Raw genomic sequence first — 16,608 nt, forward strand, 5'->3', positions numbered from 1 at the left:
TGCAGTCACAAAGGATGCGTGGAAGATCTGGGGGTATAGTCACCGCCCGGTGCGAACGTCTTGCGTACGTCCAGCATACCAGATCTGTGACCCTGGGCCCGATTGTACGCGCAAATCTTGATGCCGCTACCAAGTCATCCATCAGATCAAATCGCATCAGACCAGCAACATCAAGCTGATTCGATTTCGAATCCGGCCCGTAATTACTTTCGAGAGCAAGCCGTCTTTCTAATTTGAGACCAGTCAACATGAGCCCAATAGATTTGATTCATCGGTTCGATCTCGATTCGAGATTCGGATCTGCTTTCATAAATCGAGTTCTTGAGCCACATGCGACTAATCTACTCGTATATGCATTGGATATCTACTGCTTGCTGTTTCCATGCGGTTTTGTCGACAGTTATAAGTGCTTTAAAGGATCTTAATATCGGAGAAATAATTATTATTATTATTTGAATGGAAAGCTTGGGCCCCACCTAGATCGAGACAGATAGGAAACCACAAGACGCAAGTCACAGAAAAGTAGTGAAATCATAAGGATAGGATGGTTTTATTTGATAAATAAATAAATAAAATCAAAATTCCCTTCTGATAAACCGTGGCATATGAATCTGCCGGTCGAGTCAGCCGCGGAACTTTGAGGGATGATGAAGTGGCATCCAAATGGGCAAAGGCAGAAAAGAAATTCACCGTTCACGTGGCTAAGGGTGAAGACATGGACGGCCAGGATCACTTAGTCCCTTTAGGAATCTTTAGATTCGTATATTATACTCACCCATGAAATTTTGCATGACTCGGTCCGCCAGTGTGCGGATCCCCGACCTCAATGGAGGTTCCCATTTTGGTCTAACAGCCATCGGTTTGCACCTGCACCTTTCATCGAGTGACGAGGTAGGGTTTCCGAGTTCCTCCTCGGTGGCATCCAAGAACGGAAAGGGAAGCGGGGAAGAACACCAAGGGAACCCTCGAACCGCCGGCGGCCCACCTTCGGAATCGCAATCGGTTTCGACATGGCCGAGGCAGTAAACCCCCATACACGAATCCGAGATGCTCGGGGGGCGACGGACAGAACCACCCGCCCCATCCACCTCTCGAAGTAACAGGAGGAGATGGAGAGAGATTAAAATCCTAAGAACAGATATTATCTTCCATTTATAACTGTTTTCAGCTACCTGGAGAGGTCTGTCTGGTGAATTTTGTGTAATGAACATTGCATCCTTAATGTGCATTGCCTTGTCTGAATCTGTTATTGCTCGTCTTGAATGTAGATTCATGAAGATTGCATAATATGGAACCAGAAAGGTGAATGGTATGCCAATATCTTTAATGGAAAATAAATTAAAAAATGATGTGCATGTCTTCATAGGTGAATATATCTGTTTGAACTCTTTTTTTACTTCAAAACTGACTAGTATCTATTATGCATAACATCTTCTTGTACCTATATACTGAGTTTGAACATCCAACATGTTCTGTTGTATGATTAATACTTGTTTGTGGTTCCTTCTGGTTTTCAAAAGAAAACTTACTTCACTGGTGTTCCCAATAATTAGATTATAATGTAAGCTGTTAATCTGTACATCAAGAAAGCATGGCCACTTAATGATCCTCTTGTTGGGCACGGCTGGATGTGCATAATTCATGTGTTGTTCTGCATTTATACTCGTATGTGTAAAGTTCTATCTTTATGTGCACCGCACACAACTTAGCTTAGGGTAAGCCTTACAGAGTTGACATTCATATGTTGTTAATTGCAATTTCTAGTTTACGTGTCTAATGTTTCATTTGTTCTGTTTTCATGCACTTGTAGACTGCTGTTATTCCGATTCGTGCAAAAGAGCTAGGTGAAAAAGGGCTGCACCTGGTGGCTATGGCTTCTAGAAAGAACCCTATGTCATGTGCCTGTTTATGGGGGTTTATTGTGCAGTCACGGTTGTACGAGTCTTCTGTTATGATGCTGAACCTGAGATGCCTTGGCATTGTGTTTGATCTTGATGAAACACTTACAGTTGCTAATACCATGTGGTCATTCAAGGACCAGGATCAGTGCTCTTCAATGAAAAATAAGTAATGAAACAGATCCTCCGCACATTACCAGCATGTTAGCAGAGATTAAACATTCCCAAGATGATAAATTGATCATGAAACAATATGCAGACAGTGACCAGGTTGTTGATAATGGTAAGGTGTTCAAGGTTCAGTCAGAGGTGGTCCTACCTTTGTCTGATAGCCATCAATTGATCACACGATCAGTAATAAGGTTACAAGCAAAATACCATCATTCTGACATGTGTAAATCCATCGGTATGTTGTTTGCCTTGTTTTTTGCTGCAAGTTATAACCAATAACCGGTGTGTTCCTTTCCCTTGTTTTCCCTGCATAGAAGCTTCATATCTCACTTCTATGCTATTTTTCTGCCAGATGTCTGGCAAGAACATGATTAAGATTACAAATAATTTATGGTAGCTACTAAAGTTCTGTGGAAGTGTAATTTGCTTTTGAAACATTTATAAATGCTTGTCAACTTTGGAGCTTTGTGATTATAAATGTCAACATGTCTACTCCACTAGGTTGTTAAATTTTGATGCTTTAGTTACTCTTAATTTCTATTGTTACTCTTAATTTCTATTACTTTACACCACAGAGAATTCAGTAATGCCATTTTTCTCTATACAAACTAAAATTCTTCTTCTGAATGAAGTTCCTTTCTTGTTTTGTCTTAATTATTATTAACAATATTGAATTAATGTGGATAAAATTTTATTCATCTTTAGATGCGAGATACAAGTGTTCTTGTACGATTAAGGTTTGCATGGGAGGACCTAAGGAGCTATCTAACAGCAAGAGGTTGCAAGAGGTATATGTTTGCGCAATGTCTGAAAGAGATTATGCCTTTGAAATGTGGAGGCTTTTGGATCTAGAGTCAAGCTTGATCAACTCGTTGAAACTTCTTGACCGCATAGTGTGTGTTAAATCAGGTATGTCATATATTTATCTTTCTGCTATATGTTGCATGATATAATTTATTGGTATGTTTTAAATATCTCGACAATGCTTCTCTAATGCTTAAGTCAATAAATGATCAGGATGATTCGAATAGTTTTTTTGGATAAAAACTTGTGTTGGAAACGTACTTGGGAAGCCTTTTTATAGTAGGCCTTGACTGTCATTACCTTCGCAAAAGACGTTGACCATAAAGCATGTGGTGAGCCTTTCTTGGACTTAATTCTAATTGTGGTGCGTTGAATCCAGGACATGGTAATGTTTGACCCATTATCCCATCCGATGCTAGTGGACGGTGGCGAGATGACAGTTACCTTGCGCTAAGATGCCAACCACCTGACGTTAAGGTGTCGGCCACCTGGCACCGAGGTGTTGGCCACCAGGCTCCTAGGTGTTAGGTGTTAGCCACATGGTGCTAAGGTGTCAGCCACCAAGCTCCTAGGTGTCGACTGCTTGATGCTGAGGTGTCGGCCATGTCACCATGCCTCTAACACTTGCCCCCCATTTCTTGGCTTGTTGAGCACAGTGAAGTCGGGTTAAGAAGTGTCCTTTGACAGGTTACCGACAATATGACATCGAGGTCGTATTGGATTCTGTATGTGTTCGATTGCTTCAGTTGTTTGCCACTTTGCCCTTTTATTACGCCTACAGATTGGTTTATCTGTGTAGGTCATCGAAATGTGCTATGAGCTGATTCGGCCTTATGTGTCGTCGAAGTGTGTTATAGGTCAATTCAGCCTCGTGTGTCATCAGATTGTGTTAGGGTTGATTTGGCCTCACGTGTCGTCGGAGTGTGCTATGGGTTGATTCAGTCTCGCACATTGTCATAGTGCACTATGGGCTGATTTGGCCTCATGTGTTGTCAAGCACATGCAACTGTACGTGTGAGGTCCCATTGTTGTGTCCATCGATGAGCATGTGACCTTGGTTGTTGCGTGTAACCTGGTAGGATCTATTTCTTAACATCCTGTCATAACGGGCCTAACACTAGGCTATGGCGCTCTATTGGCCACAAATGCTACGTGGGACCTCTATCACCCCCACTGCCTTCGAGTCAGCGTCGGAGAGGAGATGAGGTGACCACATCAATGGGTCAAGTTCCTCCTGTCCTAGCCATGGGGGAGCCCCTGAGGAGAGCCGAATATGATCGGTCCGAGGGGAGTCGGCATGAAGATCGTTTCCCCCAACAACGACAATAGCAACAGGCCCCACGATTCTCGCCATCGGCGGGCCCTTCGGCACCCCATGGCTATCTATTGGAGGTTTTAAGGGAGGCCGCCCAATGGAACCGAAGTATGTTGCACCCAGAGTTTGCCAAGGGCCTCTATGTAAAGCCAACTGAGGATCTAATGGTCGATGCGCACAAGCAGCTCATCATGTTAAGTGTTCAACCCGATGGCTTTTCTTTTTGTGTCCTTCTGATTCATTTCCTCTTACAAACTCATCACATCATGATGATGATGATCGATCAAGCTTGAGACTCAATTGCCATTGCTCATTTGATCAAGGAGAACGAAGAATTGAAGAAAGAGTCGGACGAGCTAAAGAATAAGGAAGCCGAGAGGGACCACTACTATGGCAAGTCGACCCAACTCTAGACTCGGGTTGATGAGCTCGGACACTAGATCGAGGCGATACGGGTCTTGGTCGTTGATCTCCGCAACCAAGTCGAAGTCTATAAGAGGTTGGTCGATGAGGTGAGGCTGACAGAGTCAGATTAGTGAGATGGCTTTGAAAGTCGAAGCTGAGGCTGATACACTAAAGGCTAAGGTCGGTGCCCTCCAACGTGTTGTGGAGGGGCTGACGAAGCAATTTGAGGAGGCTTGCTAATTGAAAATTGAGGCGAGAAGGGTTACTAAATACAAGGCCTCCCAGGGATTTGAGAAGGGGTTAACTCAAATTGGGGCTCAATGCATTTAACTTCGACTACAAACTCGTAATTTCCTGAGCGCGCTATGACCATCCTGATATTGCCCTCCCAAAAGACTCCATAGTTCCATGCCCAACAGATCATTAAGTATCCCTCATCGGTGCAGATGGAATTGGCGATCGTAGCTATGGATCTAGTGGAAGATGGTGATGTCGAGCCAGGTGAGGAGGTCGAGGGGGAACCTAGAGAGGCAGAGCCAATTGCTGAGGCTACTCCTCCCGACACTAAGGAGTCAACTGTGGAGCCTGAGGCTGCATCCCCACCCCTTGTCATGATCCCAATGGTCAATTGCCCCCCCCCCCCCCCCCCCCCCCCCCCCCGACTCCGAAATAAGACAGAGATCCTATCATAGGAGTCGAGCAGACTTGTTGTATGGTTTTGTTTCCTTTTGTTTTTGTTCATCTTTCTGTTAAGATGTTCCATTTTGATGCAAGGACTCCCAAGCATAATGTATATACTTTTATTAATTAAAGAAAACTTTTACAAAACCAGCTTGAATTTTCAATTGTGTGTACATTTGGACTTGTTCATGGATAACACTTCTTGAGATGGAAGGTATGCCAACTCCGAGGAACACCCAAGCCTCCCAAAGTTTATAGTCGGTAAGTCCCTGGTCGGACTTCTTCTAGGATGCAGTACGACTCTTTCGAGTTCGACGTGGGTTTCCTCCATCACTGACTTTCGTAGATCAAAGTCTCTTACTTTCAACCAACAATGTCGAACCTTTATATTGTATGACTTTGCCATGGACCATTTGTAAGCAAGGTTCTTCAAGTGGGACCTTGCTCTGACTTCATCGATCAGGTCTAGGTTTGTCTGAAGACCTAAGTCTGATAGCTCTCCATTGAAGGTTTGGGTTCGGACTATCAGCAGAATAAGCTTGGCTGAAACCACTGCTTTAGTTTTGTAGGCTAGGCCAAAAGGGGATTGTCCTGTTGAGACTTCTGGTGTGGTCCAATAGCTCCACAAGATACTCGAGAGTTTATCTACTCATGTGCCTTTAGCTTCGGTCACTCTCCTCTTTAGGCCCTCAAGAATGGCTCCATTAGTGACTTCAGTCTAGCTACCGAGCTAAATCTTAGCTTAATGCCAAAGGATTTGCAATATTCTTTGAACTTGGTGTTATTGAACTACATCCCTTTGTTGGTAATTATGATTCTTGGAACGTCAAATCGTAAGATTATGTTCTTCCAAATCAATCCTTCAACCATTTTTTTGAGATAGAGGCTAAGGGTTCGGTTTTGGCCCACGGTGAAATAACTAACTCCCATGATCAAAAACTTCCTTTGGCCTCAAGCTGGTGGGAATAGGCTCAAAATGTCCAACCCCCACTGGGCGAATGACCATGCCAAATCTGCAGGGGGTCAGAAATGTCACAGGGAGCCTATGGATTCAAGTATTACGCTGACATCTGTTGCAGCGTTACACATACTAAACAACATCTCATCTAAGGGTCGACTAGTAGTATCCCTATCGGAGGATTTTGAATGTGAGTAATCGGGCCCCAGTGTGTTCTCCATAGGTTCATGGATTTCAAAATGTACTCGAGCAACTTTTTCAGGGTGAAGACAGCGTAAAAGTGGTTGGGTTAACGATTGCCTATAAAGTACTCCATTTATTATACAATACCATGTTTGCTAGAGACCAAGGCCATTTGTTTCTTCAAGAAGTAATGTAGCCAAATCTGATTCAACTATCAAACGTGTGACTCTTATGTTGTGATGCCCACTGCATAAATTTTTTTCTGAATCCATAAATTGACTTAGTCTAGTTCTTCAAATTGTTTAAAACTCAATCCTGGAAGTTTCTGTAGATCAACCTTTAAAGCAATGTGATGCAATTTTTAGTGGATCTGTGTATTCAATATTCATAGTTTCTTCATTCTAAACAAAAAAAAATCGTGATCTCTAATAGTCTCTATTTTGGTTTCTACCCCATATTCTAAATTTCTAGACCTGTATTATGGTATAAACCTTTTGTTTGATACTATTTTGTTATTAAAATCACACAAACCAGTAATAAATAAAAACTGCAATTGCTTGATATCTTCGATTCCTTTTCTTTCATTCTCAGGTCACTATCGATAATGCCAAACAAGCATTTTAACAAAGAATTTTCATGGGTACCGAAGAGACTTCCATGAGGAGGATACTCCAAAACTGAAACTCCTGTGCCTTGATGACTACACTATAATCTGCCCTCCATGGTTCTGTTATGTATCAGAAGAGCAAGCCAGTTGGATTCTGGTAGGGAACTAAGAAAGATTGTTGACTCTTGATGCTGGAAAGGTTTTCAAAGGAGAAAGAGCTAAATCTTATCCATTTTCGGGCACAACCAGCAAATTATCTTCAGTAAATGAGCATTTGGTTGTACATATGTCATGGCACCACCTTGTTGCCTAATGATTGGGTGATTCCGTGAAGGAAATCAGTTACCTTCCCGGTCAAGAAGGTCATCTCCAATGCATTTGCCATTTGCTAAAAGCTGGTAAGTCGACTCGACTTGTCATTGCCAATTCCGTCACATGGCAGCTTCAGAAAGAAGGTAATAGCTTGAGTTGGTGCATGTTCTTGTAGTTCTTTGTGCGGTCAAGGATTACTCGACGTGATTGTGCTGTTGATCTTCACTCGAAGCAGCATGTTGATCTTCAATTGGCATGAAATTTTCAGGATGGATTGCTTCCTTTTGCTCCATAATCACCTTGGCGGACAGATGAACATTGTCTTGATATCTCGCAGTTGTGCATGGTTGAATATTAGATTCACTTGAAGCATCATGTCCATTTGCTCCATGATCAGTGTTGGGCACATCACTCTTGACATAACCTTACTGCTTATCATTCACTGCGAGGTAGCAACTCTGCAACCTGATCAACAAGGACAAATTGGCTCTGGTGGCTTCCGAGATGTGTAATCTGCTAGCCTGTGGCGGCTTTTCACCATCAGCAAACGATCAGCCTGTGGATTATAGATTTAAGTGATTACTTTTGCTGCTAAACTCACGGAGGGTTAGCTTTCTTTCGTCCTGTATAGAGACCATGGCAGGGCAATAGATGTTTAGCTGCTGGATATCTTATGCTGGAACAATTTGGTAGAAACATCAAAAGGTCAATGCAGCTGCATCCAAATCTCCCACCAAGCATTTATCACCAGTCAATCTACTTGTGGTTCACCCAAAGAAGGTCTCTTTTGTCTGTCAACTCATGGTTTATCGATGAGTCCTTCACAGGGACAGATCGACTGTGGCAGCTGCGGCCAGAGGAAGAATGAGGTGGTTGGCAATGCCGGCGATATGGCTTGTCCGATGTGGTGAGGTTTTGGACAACATGATCCACTCAGGTTCAGTGAGAAACAATGATCTTTATTGCTTTCCTAAATCTCCTTCCAGCGTCTGCTAATATGTGCAATTTTCTTGCAGCATTCACATTTTGTTTCTTTTGTACAGAATAAAATAAAAGAATGGTGGAGAGAGGTTTCACAAGAACACCGTAACCCTAAAACATGGTTGCGGTCATAAGAAAAAGGGAAAAAAAAGAAGAAGGAAGATTACCAAGGAGGACCGATCATCCACCATCTTTAGCTTCTGCTTTATTGTACACTTAAGAAGAATCCTTGCTGTGGTGAGATCTCTGAGTTGCTGGATTGGTACACTCTCTTGCCATTATATGTCACAGATCTCTGCCAAATATCCAACTATCTGTACACAAAACTACAGTGGAAGTAATGAGTATTGTTCCAAGGCTGCTGAACAAAAATCATGTCAGAAATTGAAAGCTGAAATTCTGGAAAGTTCTAATTTCGCCACATTGACTTGCAGTGACAATCACCAATCCCCAGGCTGATGTATTTTGCACCGGCATGCATCTGCCGAAAAGATCACCGTCACTCTGAGGGCTCTGCCTAAGGGTCATGAGCTCTTCGGGCCAAGTCGCAGAAACCCTATCAGAGGAGTGACTTGAATTTGGAGTGAGAATGTTGTTTTTCTGTTGACACCCAATGGTAAGGTAACCATGAGAAGATGAACGATGATGTCCATTGGCATCTGATTCCTCATTAAACACAAGCTGTTCACTGGAGTGAGCTCTGTTCATCCTTTCCGTTCCAGTGCTTGGCCAAGGAATAGCCATTGTGACACCCTGGCAGTGGAAATACTCGTAAGACCGCGTGACACTTGCAGGAGTTTTGCTGCGGCTTGGTTGCAACTGGTTATCATATCTCCATACATATACATGAGAATCCTCACTGGCACAGATAACATATTTGCCATTGGCAGTCCAGTAGGCTGAGATTTGGCTGCTTGTGTTGCGAAACCCTGAAAAAGAAAGAGAGGATATGATGAGTCTCTAATAACAATTTAAAGAGCAAAGGACAGATTTTTGCCAGTGGCAGTCAATAGAAATAGAGCATTGTCTAGATCAAATTGGAATTAATTTACTCCTGTATGCACAAAATGAACTCCTTGGATCACTGCTGTCTTTACCATACTGGACGAAGCCTATAATCGACAAATTTCAATGAGGTATGCAATTATGCACAAATTACAGAAACGAAAGCACCTGGATTTGGTTGCTAGTAATTTGATCTATGGATAATGTCATTGGAAAACAGAAAGAAAAGTTCTTCTGTGCTCTAGTGCAAGTGCATCCAAAGGACAAGGGATTAAGAATGTATGATCTTATCCATTTACGGTGTTCTTGCCTTAGAAGCAGGTGAAGCAGTAAAACGATCCTACAGAGCGATAATTGTTGTGCACATAAGTTCCACTCTCCAAAGTTGATAAAAATAGAATGCTGTGATATAAATGTAGGCCATACATGCTTCTAAAAGGGTCATAATTTGGAAATATCTACCTTTAAATTTGTGGATAAGTTCCTCATTAGCGATTATCCGGACTCGTGAATCCGCAGATGTAACTAGCACCTTTGAGGAGCCCCCTGGAGCAAACTGTTAATCAAGCTGGTGAGCTTAACAGTATCGATTACAATGGCATTTAAAAAGAAAGATGAGATGGGGGAGCTCATTACTATGGGAGCTCCAACCAAGGTGTTCAAAGAGGTTTGAAATGAATAATTATATATGTGTGTATGTATATGTGTATGTGTATGTGTATGTATATGTATACATATATATATATACATTTTATGATGAGGATATGCAGTGATGTGTATAAATTAATGAAGAAATTTATACAAATCAATAAAAGGATTGTTAATTAATGATAAAAAAACAGATTTATACTTGATATGATAGAACAAGGCTAAGCAAGGGGTGAGGATAAAGAGCCATGGTGACGAAGGAAGAGTGATAAACATAAGTTGATATTTTTTAAATTAAAGAAGAATACCCTCCTAAATTGGAATAATTATAATCCTAAAAACTAAATTATTGATGAAATGGTTCGATTTAGGTTCATTTCGAGTTCGGTTCTATTTTTCCATTCGATTTGAATAACGATACTCAAACTTAACACCTTAGAAGTAAAAAAAGAAAAAAAAAGGATAATGCAAATACCTGGAACCCAGTAATTTTCTTGTGTGCGGCCTTCTTTTTCTTGTTTTCTAGGTCGATTCGTCTTTTTTCGATAAGTCTGTTATCTGAACAAAAGAGATTTATATAAATAATAAGACCATCAAAAGGATTAAATACAAGAGATAGGGCAATCTTAAATAGGGTGTGATGTTGTGTGCTCCATACCAGATGTATCATACAAGTAGCAACTCCCCTTATGTGAACCAACCAGAGCAGCCTTCATGAATAACAAATAACACAATGAAATCTAAGTCGTCAACTCATCCACACTCATACAACAAGGTGGAACCTTTAGTGTCAAGTATGTTACCTGTCCATCAGGAGAGAAACAAGCAGCAGTGACCATCTCATGCAAATCATTCCAATCAACAACTTGAGGGTCAGGAATACTCCATATCCGGACCTTCTCATCCAGGGATCCACTGATGAAATACCTGTCATCAATAGGATTGAACTGGATGCAAGTCACTGCATCAACACAATTTAAGAAGAATCATGAAGACATTAGGTAGTCCAGGAAGCAAGCATACCCAAAAAAAAAAAGAAAAACCAAAGTTACCATAGTCACTATGTGTGAATATTTTCAAACAGGAATTGCTAGACATGTGCCATAGTCGAACAGTCTTGTCCATTGAAGATGACAGAAGATACTGCAAAGCAAACAATTTAAAATAATGACATGATCAACACTTTAAAACTTTTTACTGAATGTAACCTCCCTAGTCAACATTAAAGCTATCTAGGTGATAAGTTCTGCAAGACTGTAAATTTCAAAACAGTCCTAAGTACAGCAAAAGTTTCCATATGATTCAAAAACTATAAATCCTATCAAAAGCACTACCGAGGGCAGGCTTGGTATAATGATAAAATTACTTCTTTATGGGTTTAGGAGACCCACGGAAACAACCTCTTGATGTTTAGAAATACCTACTGGCTATTAAAATATTGGTATGAGCTAGAAAAAAAACTTTTAATTCTTCCTATAGAGTGTGCAATTCTCAGCATAATATGACATTCCAGATAGCAAGAATGCTCTATACTTTTAGCTAATTCTTTGTTGTTGTGTATCTTCTACAAGAACTGTTTTAGAAATCTTAAAATGGTTGTGCAAGCAGATCTTAGCCCACAAAGAGAAAAAAGATAGTGCTAAGACAGGAAGAAGGAAGTGGCAAAGAGAAAACAAAAGATGACGACGAAGAACTGATTAGTAGAGGACATAAAAAAGAGACGAAAGAAGGAAAAGGACTAAGAAAAATTCAACCACGATAGGCATAGATGCAATGAAAAAGTAGGAAAATAAAATATTTTCCATGAAAATAAGTTTCTTGGACTATAAGCATAAAGAAAGATATTGAAGTAACATATGTTGTCTGTATAAAGATATGTTGAAAAGACACATAAAAGTGAAGACATTCTCGTTTAATATTTCTTTAGAAAAAATAAAAAGGAAAAGTTCACTTCTTGTAAATACATAAAACAAGCACAGTAAAAAGAATTTTCAAGAAAAAGATTTTTTTTGTAAAATATTTGGTGCAGCAAAAAACAGCCTCATTGCTTTGTTGTACCAAAAATTGAAAATGCATCAGTTGTATGAAAAAGATAACACCATGTTGTTCCATATATCCGCATACGGAAGAATTTTAATGGGTCTTGAAAGAGCACAGTTAACTTGAACTAGAAGGCCATAACCCTTTTGCCTGTGATTGCACACTAAAAAGCCAACCTATAATAATACCATTCAAGCTTAATGTGAAAGCTAAATTTGTTTAGCTGAAAGCATTTTGCTATTGTAGAAATCTAGCATAATTACGCAGCCGAAAGAAACAAATCACATCTGTTCCTAGCAATTTGTTGAAGTCTGTTAGGATGATTCCTCTCAGCTATACATCGCTTTGATGCTTAAAATTCTGACCTGCACAATAGTACATGCTTGAAATATCCTAATTTTCTGAGAGAAACTTCATGGGTATATATATGCATTTCCCTCTAACTTTTCATTGTTTTCTAATTCCTAATGGTTCCATCAAGTTTCATGTTCTCATTCCATCAAACATAAACCCCTCAAAGTCCAGATATTGTTTCTTTTGCCACCAAAGCCAATTATTCGGAGCACCGATATCCATTTTTAACGATTTAGGTTCAATTCCATTTCTTAACTCCATTTAGGTTGCATGTATCCAGAAAGACAGGACAGTATGATTTGATTCTTCATATTGCTCAAATCTAAGAATTGCAACTTTTGCTTCTATCATGGCATTTAAATACTGGAAATCACTCAAAATTATAGCATAACTATATTTACCTGTGATTTTGACCAAGAGAGATCAAGGACATCATCAGCATGGCCTCGGAAAGAACACACTGGTTTCTCCGACAAAGCAAACACAAGCTCCGGCATCATAACAGGGTCGGAGCTAACCGATTTCCGACCACCATGGAACTTTGCTATTATCTTCTTATCCCATTGGCTCCCTTCAGCACCGGGCAACACTGATGTTGGATCTGGTGGACGATTACAGATTGACAAAGCAAAGGGTTTAGAATTCCCATTCTCCTCTGCCACTCTCAACGAGTCCCCCTTTGTATTGATCTCAGAAACTCCCCACACATGGATGGCACAGTCCTCTCCTGCACTAGCCAAGTACCGGCCATCCAAGCTGAACTTGATGCTCCAGATGGAACCATTATGCGCCTGAATCGCCTGACTCATGTACAGACCGCTGAGCTCCTTGTGGGACTTCCCGTACTGCCAAACCTTGACACGAAGGTCGAGACCATGCGAACCGTCCTGGCTGTGATCGGTAGCAGAGCTCGACCTTCTCCCTCCATTCTCAGACGATGTATCCTTCTCGTCGCCACTCCGACGGTCCTGATGGTGCCTTCTGGCAATCGTAGCTCCTGCCACGTTGCTGATGCGCCTGAGCCAACTTGCTATTTTCTTCGACCGCGTCCGTCCCTTGGAGGGTCCATCGGCTCGCGGCCCGCCGCCAGACCCACCTTGCTGCGCGGTCGCCTCAACCTTCTGCCGCCTCATCAGTTCTTGAACGATGGGCGATCCTTCGACGCACATCTCAAACTCCTCCATCGTGAGCTGCCGGCCCGTCCCGACCTCCCTCAACTTGTTCCACATCCCATCCTGCCCGAACTCCTCCACCACGAACTCCCTCCCGTTGTCAAGATTCTTGATCAAGCACCTGTGGTCGTCGCCGCCGGAGAGCCTGACATTCACGGCGGGCAAGGGCCGAGATCTCGAGGAGAGGGGGAGCTTGCGGGAGGCCAGCAGATTGATCGATCTCTGATGCTGCTGTTGGCGGGGGAAGTGCGGAGGGTCGGGTGTATCAACAGAGGAAGAGTGTCCGCGGCCGTCGGAGCCGGCGGCGGGGCGGGCGAGGGCGGCGTCGCCGGCGAGGCCGAGGCGCTGGAGGAGGAGGCGGCGGCGTTCCGCGACTGAAGCGGGCTCGGAGGTCCAGACGTCGAGCGAGGGTAACAAGGACGGCGGGGGAGGGGAGGGACGGCGGGAACGGACTTCGTCAGCGTCGTCGTCGGAGGCGGAGGTGGAGGAGCAGGACGAGGAAAGGATCCGGTCCAAGGACTCGTAGAACTCCTCTTCTTCCTCTTCCTCTTCCTCTTCCTCTACCTCCTCCGCCACCGCGTGGTTGTCCGTCATACCGGCATTCCAGGTGGCGATAACGCCGCGACGCTCCAAGCGGTTTGGCCTCCGCGGAGTTATATAGAGAAGAGCAACGGGTCGACGTCGTCGCCAAATATATTAGTATTTAATATTAGATCATTTTGAAATAAATCAATTAAAAAATGTTTTAATATTATTACAATTTTAAATAAGTTAATTAAACGAATCGTATATACAATTATAAATCCTAATATTTTCCTTGGAATTTTACTAATGTCATAAATAATTTTTTTCGGATTGTTCGGATAGGTTTCGATATGTCAAAATTTTAAGTGATATATTTATTATATGTATCCTCTAAAAAATAAATTATGACATAGTAAGAGTGTTGTATATTTTTTTATTATTTTAAATATTTATTTAGATGTTAAATAAAAAAACACAAATAATGCCAAAGAAATGTGGCCACCTCTCTGTTTCTCATCATCTCCACCTACAATGTTGCTGATATTTTATAGAGACAAAGAAAAAAAAGAACAGTGATAACCCATGTTATAAGATTGGATTTGCTTGATTTAACCTATTAATATGACAACTACTAAACGCTCATGGATTGATCTTGCCGGATTTGGTGGTACATTTGCTCTGGTTGATGGCTTTGCACAAACTCCTCGGATCGAACTATCTTATTCACAGAACAGAGTTTTCACTATAGATAAAGAGTTAAACCATGACAAACACTTATGATTGATCAATTAGCATCTTGTAAAGTTGAGGAAGGTGTGAGTAACTTTAATAGAAAAGTGAAGGCAGAGACAAAAAAAGGTTTACAGTACAAAGAATCAAAATTTGTGAGATGTGATATCAGAGTTGATTACATGATGATGGTCTCTGATCATGAGGGATATGTCCATCATACTTCTTCAATCATTTAGTCTTGTCATGATCAACATGAGCATGAACAATGTGATTTATTATTATTGCTTTTATTATCATAGGTTGAAATTTCACAAAGTGTTGTTGTATTTAGTTGGTTTATTATGTTAAGTTGGACTGATACATGAAAATGCTCTGTTTTTATTGTTCTCTTGAGTGTCTGCAGTAAAATGATGCCACTTGCATTCCATTGCTTGTCAAACAAGTAAGCATGACAAGAAGCTAAACTTGGGTTGTAAATTGCACCAAAAAGCCTATAAATTTGTGTTGGAATTTGACCTCACTGCATTAGGTAGCTATCTCTTCCTTGCAGCCGATAAGAGTGGGGCAAAGCTTACAAGGAGGAAGACAACTAATTTAGTAGTGTGATACTGCAGCTACCACTGACCAGCATTTATGTTCATTGGCAGAGGCAAAGAGGCTACTGTTCCTAGTTGTGAGATCGAGTGTGGCACAGTGGGGGGAAGAAGACAAGAAGCAAAAGCGTTTTTGATCCATGGTTACTTCAGATCTTAATGAATATAAATATATTCGATTGTGAAATTAGATGCTACTCAGGAATACTCAGTGGGACCTTTCTTTTGCTGATGAATAGAAAGCAATCACAAATGCAACTCATCATTCTTCCTTGTTCCTCCCAAAAGTTGGTGCTGCATGTGGTGCCCAAGCTGCATGATGAGAAAAAAGAGGGAAAAGAGACTTGTGCTTGGGAACAGAGGAGAGAACAGAGGTCATCCACTGCAGACCACAGTTTCTAGGTGTCCCTCCACCGTGCACCACCACCTCCACTGTTCTTTCTTGGAGTGACAGAACAGCATCCAGCTGGATTTAAAGAGAAAAGAAGGAAGATGAAGGCATTCCATGATGAAAAGGTGATCATGGAGTGTGGAGCTTCTTTTTGTAATCATGCAAAATGGTTCGAGGAAGTGAAACATGGAAAGAGAGACGCACTTGTTGAACTCAAAACCTCACAAGCTGATCTTGTTATGCCCCGGTAATAGGTTTATGTTCATGAGTTAGCATTGGTAAATGGATCGATACATGTTGTTCCTATGAACATGGGCCAGTGCATGACATTGTGACAGTCGATGGCCAGAACTACCTCACCTGATCTATGCCAAGCTGTTGATGGTGAGGTTTCATAGTTGTCTTTTTTTAGTGTACAGAAAAAAGTAGTACAGAGGTCAGAGGTGAACTTTGCAGGGAGAGATGTATGAAAATAGTTGGAAACCTAGGAAGATATGAATGCTACTGAGTTGGCTGAACCATTTCCACTGAGCTGCTGGTGAATGGCAGCTTCTAGCTTCTGCTGGGATCCATTATGGATCTCATGTGGAGCCACATGATCTGATATTTGTATAGAAACTCATGTTTAAACCGAGACAGATGTTGCAGAGAGAATCTATAGTTGGTATATTAATGTCCAGTGACAATCAAAATTAACCTTCAGAGATTTTGACCAGTGTTCCTCATTTTTCCACCAGTTTCAGAAGCTATTGGTGCCTTTGTTGGAAATGATGTGGATTGATGAGTTTGTTCTCTGTTGTTTGTCCCTTCACTGCAAGCTTGAGCCCACATCT

At 41.6% G+C, this 16,608-nt stretch overlaps 2 protein-coding genes across 11 annotated transcripts; one reads left to right on the plus strand and one right to left on the minus strand.

Annotated features, from left to right (window-relative positions):
• The first annotated feature begins 797 nt into the window (after window positions 1–797).
• LOC135653151 (RNA polymerase II C-terminal domain phosphatase-like 1) lies at window positions 798–8,271 on the plus strand. Of its 9 annotated transcripts, none has more exons than XR_010502339.1 (6): window positions 798–1,180; window positions 1,269–1,309; window positions 1,811–2,304; window positions 2,775–2,978; window positions 7,007–7,477; window positions 7,603–8,271. XR_010502339.1 is itself a non-coding variant. In XM_065174725.1 (5 exons), the coding sequence occupies exons 3-5, from the start codon at window positions 2,100–2,102 to the stop codon at window positions 7,018–7,020; spliced, it is 423 nt and encodes a 140-aa protein (XP_065030797.1). In that variant the 5' UTR covers window positions 798–1,180; window positions 1,269–1,309; window positions 1,811–2,099; the 3' UTR covers window positions 7,021–8,271. The 9 variants fall into 9 exon arrangements, 6 of the variants coding, with proteins under 6 accessions (XP_065030797.1, XP_065030802.1, XP_065030799.1 ...); XR_010502338.1 differs by having other exon boundaries at window positions 7,007–7,420; window positions 7,510–8,271; XR_010502340.1 differs by having other exon boundaries at window positions 7,007–7,420.
• Window positions 6,953–14,162, minus strand: LOC103972623 (uncharacterized). 2 transcript variants are annotated; one of them, XM_009386972.3, is made up of 7 exons: window positions 12,764–14,162; window positions 11,021–11,111; window positions 10,772–10,929; window positions 10,627–10,678; window positions 10,444–10,526; window positions 9,783–9,876; window positions 6,953–9,244 (listed from the first exon to the last, which is right to left on the minus strand). In XM_009386972.3, exons 1-7 carry the CDS (start codon window positions 14,126–14,128, stop codon window positions 8,688–8,690), a joined length of 2,400 nt encoding a protein of 799 aa, XP_009385247.2. In that variant the 5' UTR covers window positions 14,129–14,162; the 3' UTR covers window positions 6,953–8,687. The 2 variants fall into 2 exon arrangements, with proteins under 2 accessions (XP_009385247.2, XP_065030796.1); XM_065174724.1 differs by lacking the exon at window positions 9,783–9,876 and having other exon boundaries at window positions 8,869–9,244.
• Window positions 14,163–16,608: the final 2,446 nt, after the last annotated feature.

This window comes from Musa acuminata, chromosome BXJ3-11 (assembly GCF_036884655.1).
Source record: "Musa acuminata AAA Group cultivar baxijiao chromosome BXJ3-11, Cavendish_Baxijiao_AAA, whole genome shotgun sequence".
Taxonomy (NCBI): domain Eukaryota; kingdom Viridiplantae; phylum Streptophyta; class Magnoliopsida; order Zingiberales; family Musaceae; genus Musa; species Musa acuminata.

What these genes read in the sequence shown, in the direction of transcription:
- LOC103972623 (XM_009386972.3), bottom strand. Translation starts at nt 14,128, where the DNA reads ATGACGGACAACCACGCGGTGGCGGAGGAGGTAGAGGAAGAGGAAGAG. An exon ending in ATTCACACATAGTGACTATG is followed by an intron (nt 10,930 to 11,020) that starts GTAACTTTGGTT and finishes GTGTTGATGCAG; the next exon opens with TGACTTGCATCCAGTTCAAT. An exon ending in GTTTCTCTCCTGATGGACAG is followed by an intron (nt 10,679 to 10,771) that starts GTAACATACTTG and finishes TTATTCATGAAG; the next exon opens with GCTGCTCTGGTTGGTTCACA.
- LOC135653151 (XM_065174729.1), top strand. Translation starts at nt 2,100, where the DNA reads ATGTTAGCAGAGATTAAACATTCCCAAGATGATAAATTGATCATGAAA. An exon ending in TGACATGTGTAAATCCATCG is followed by an intron (nt 2,305 to 2,774) that starts GTATGTTGTTTG and finishes ATTCATCTTTAG; the next exon opens with ATGCGAGATACAAGTGTTCT.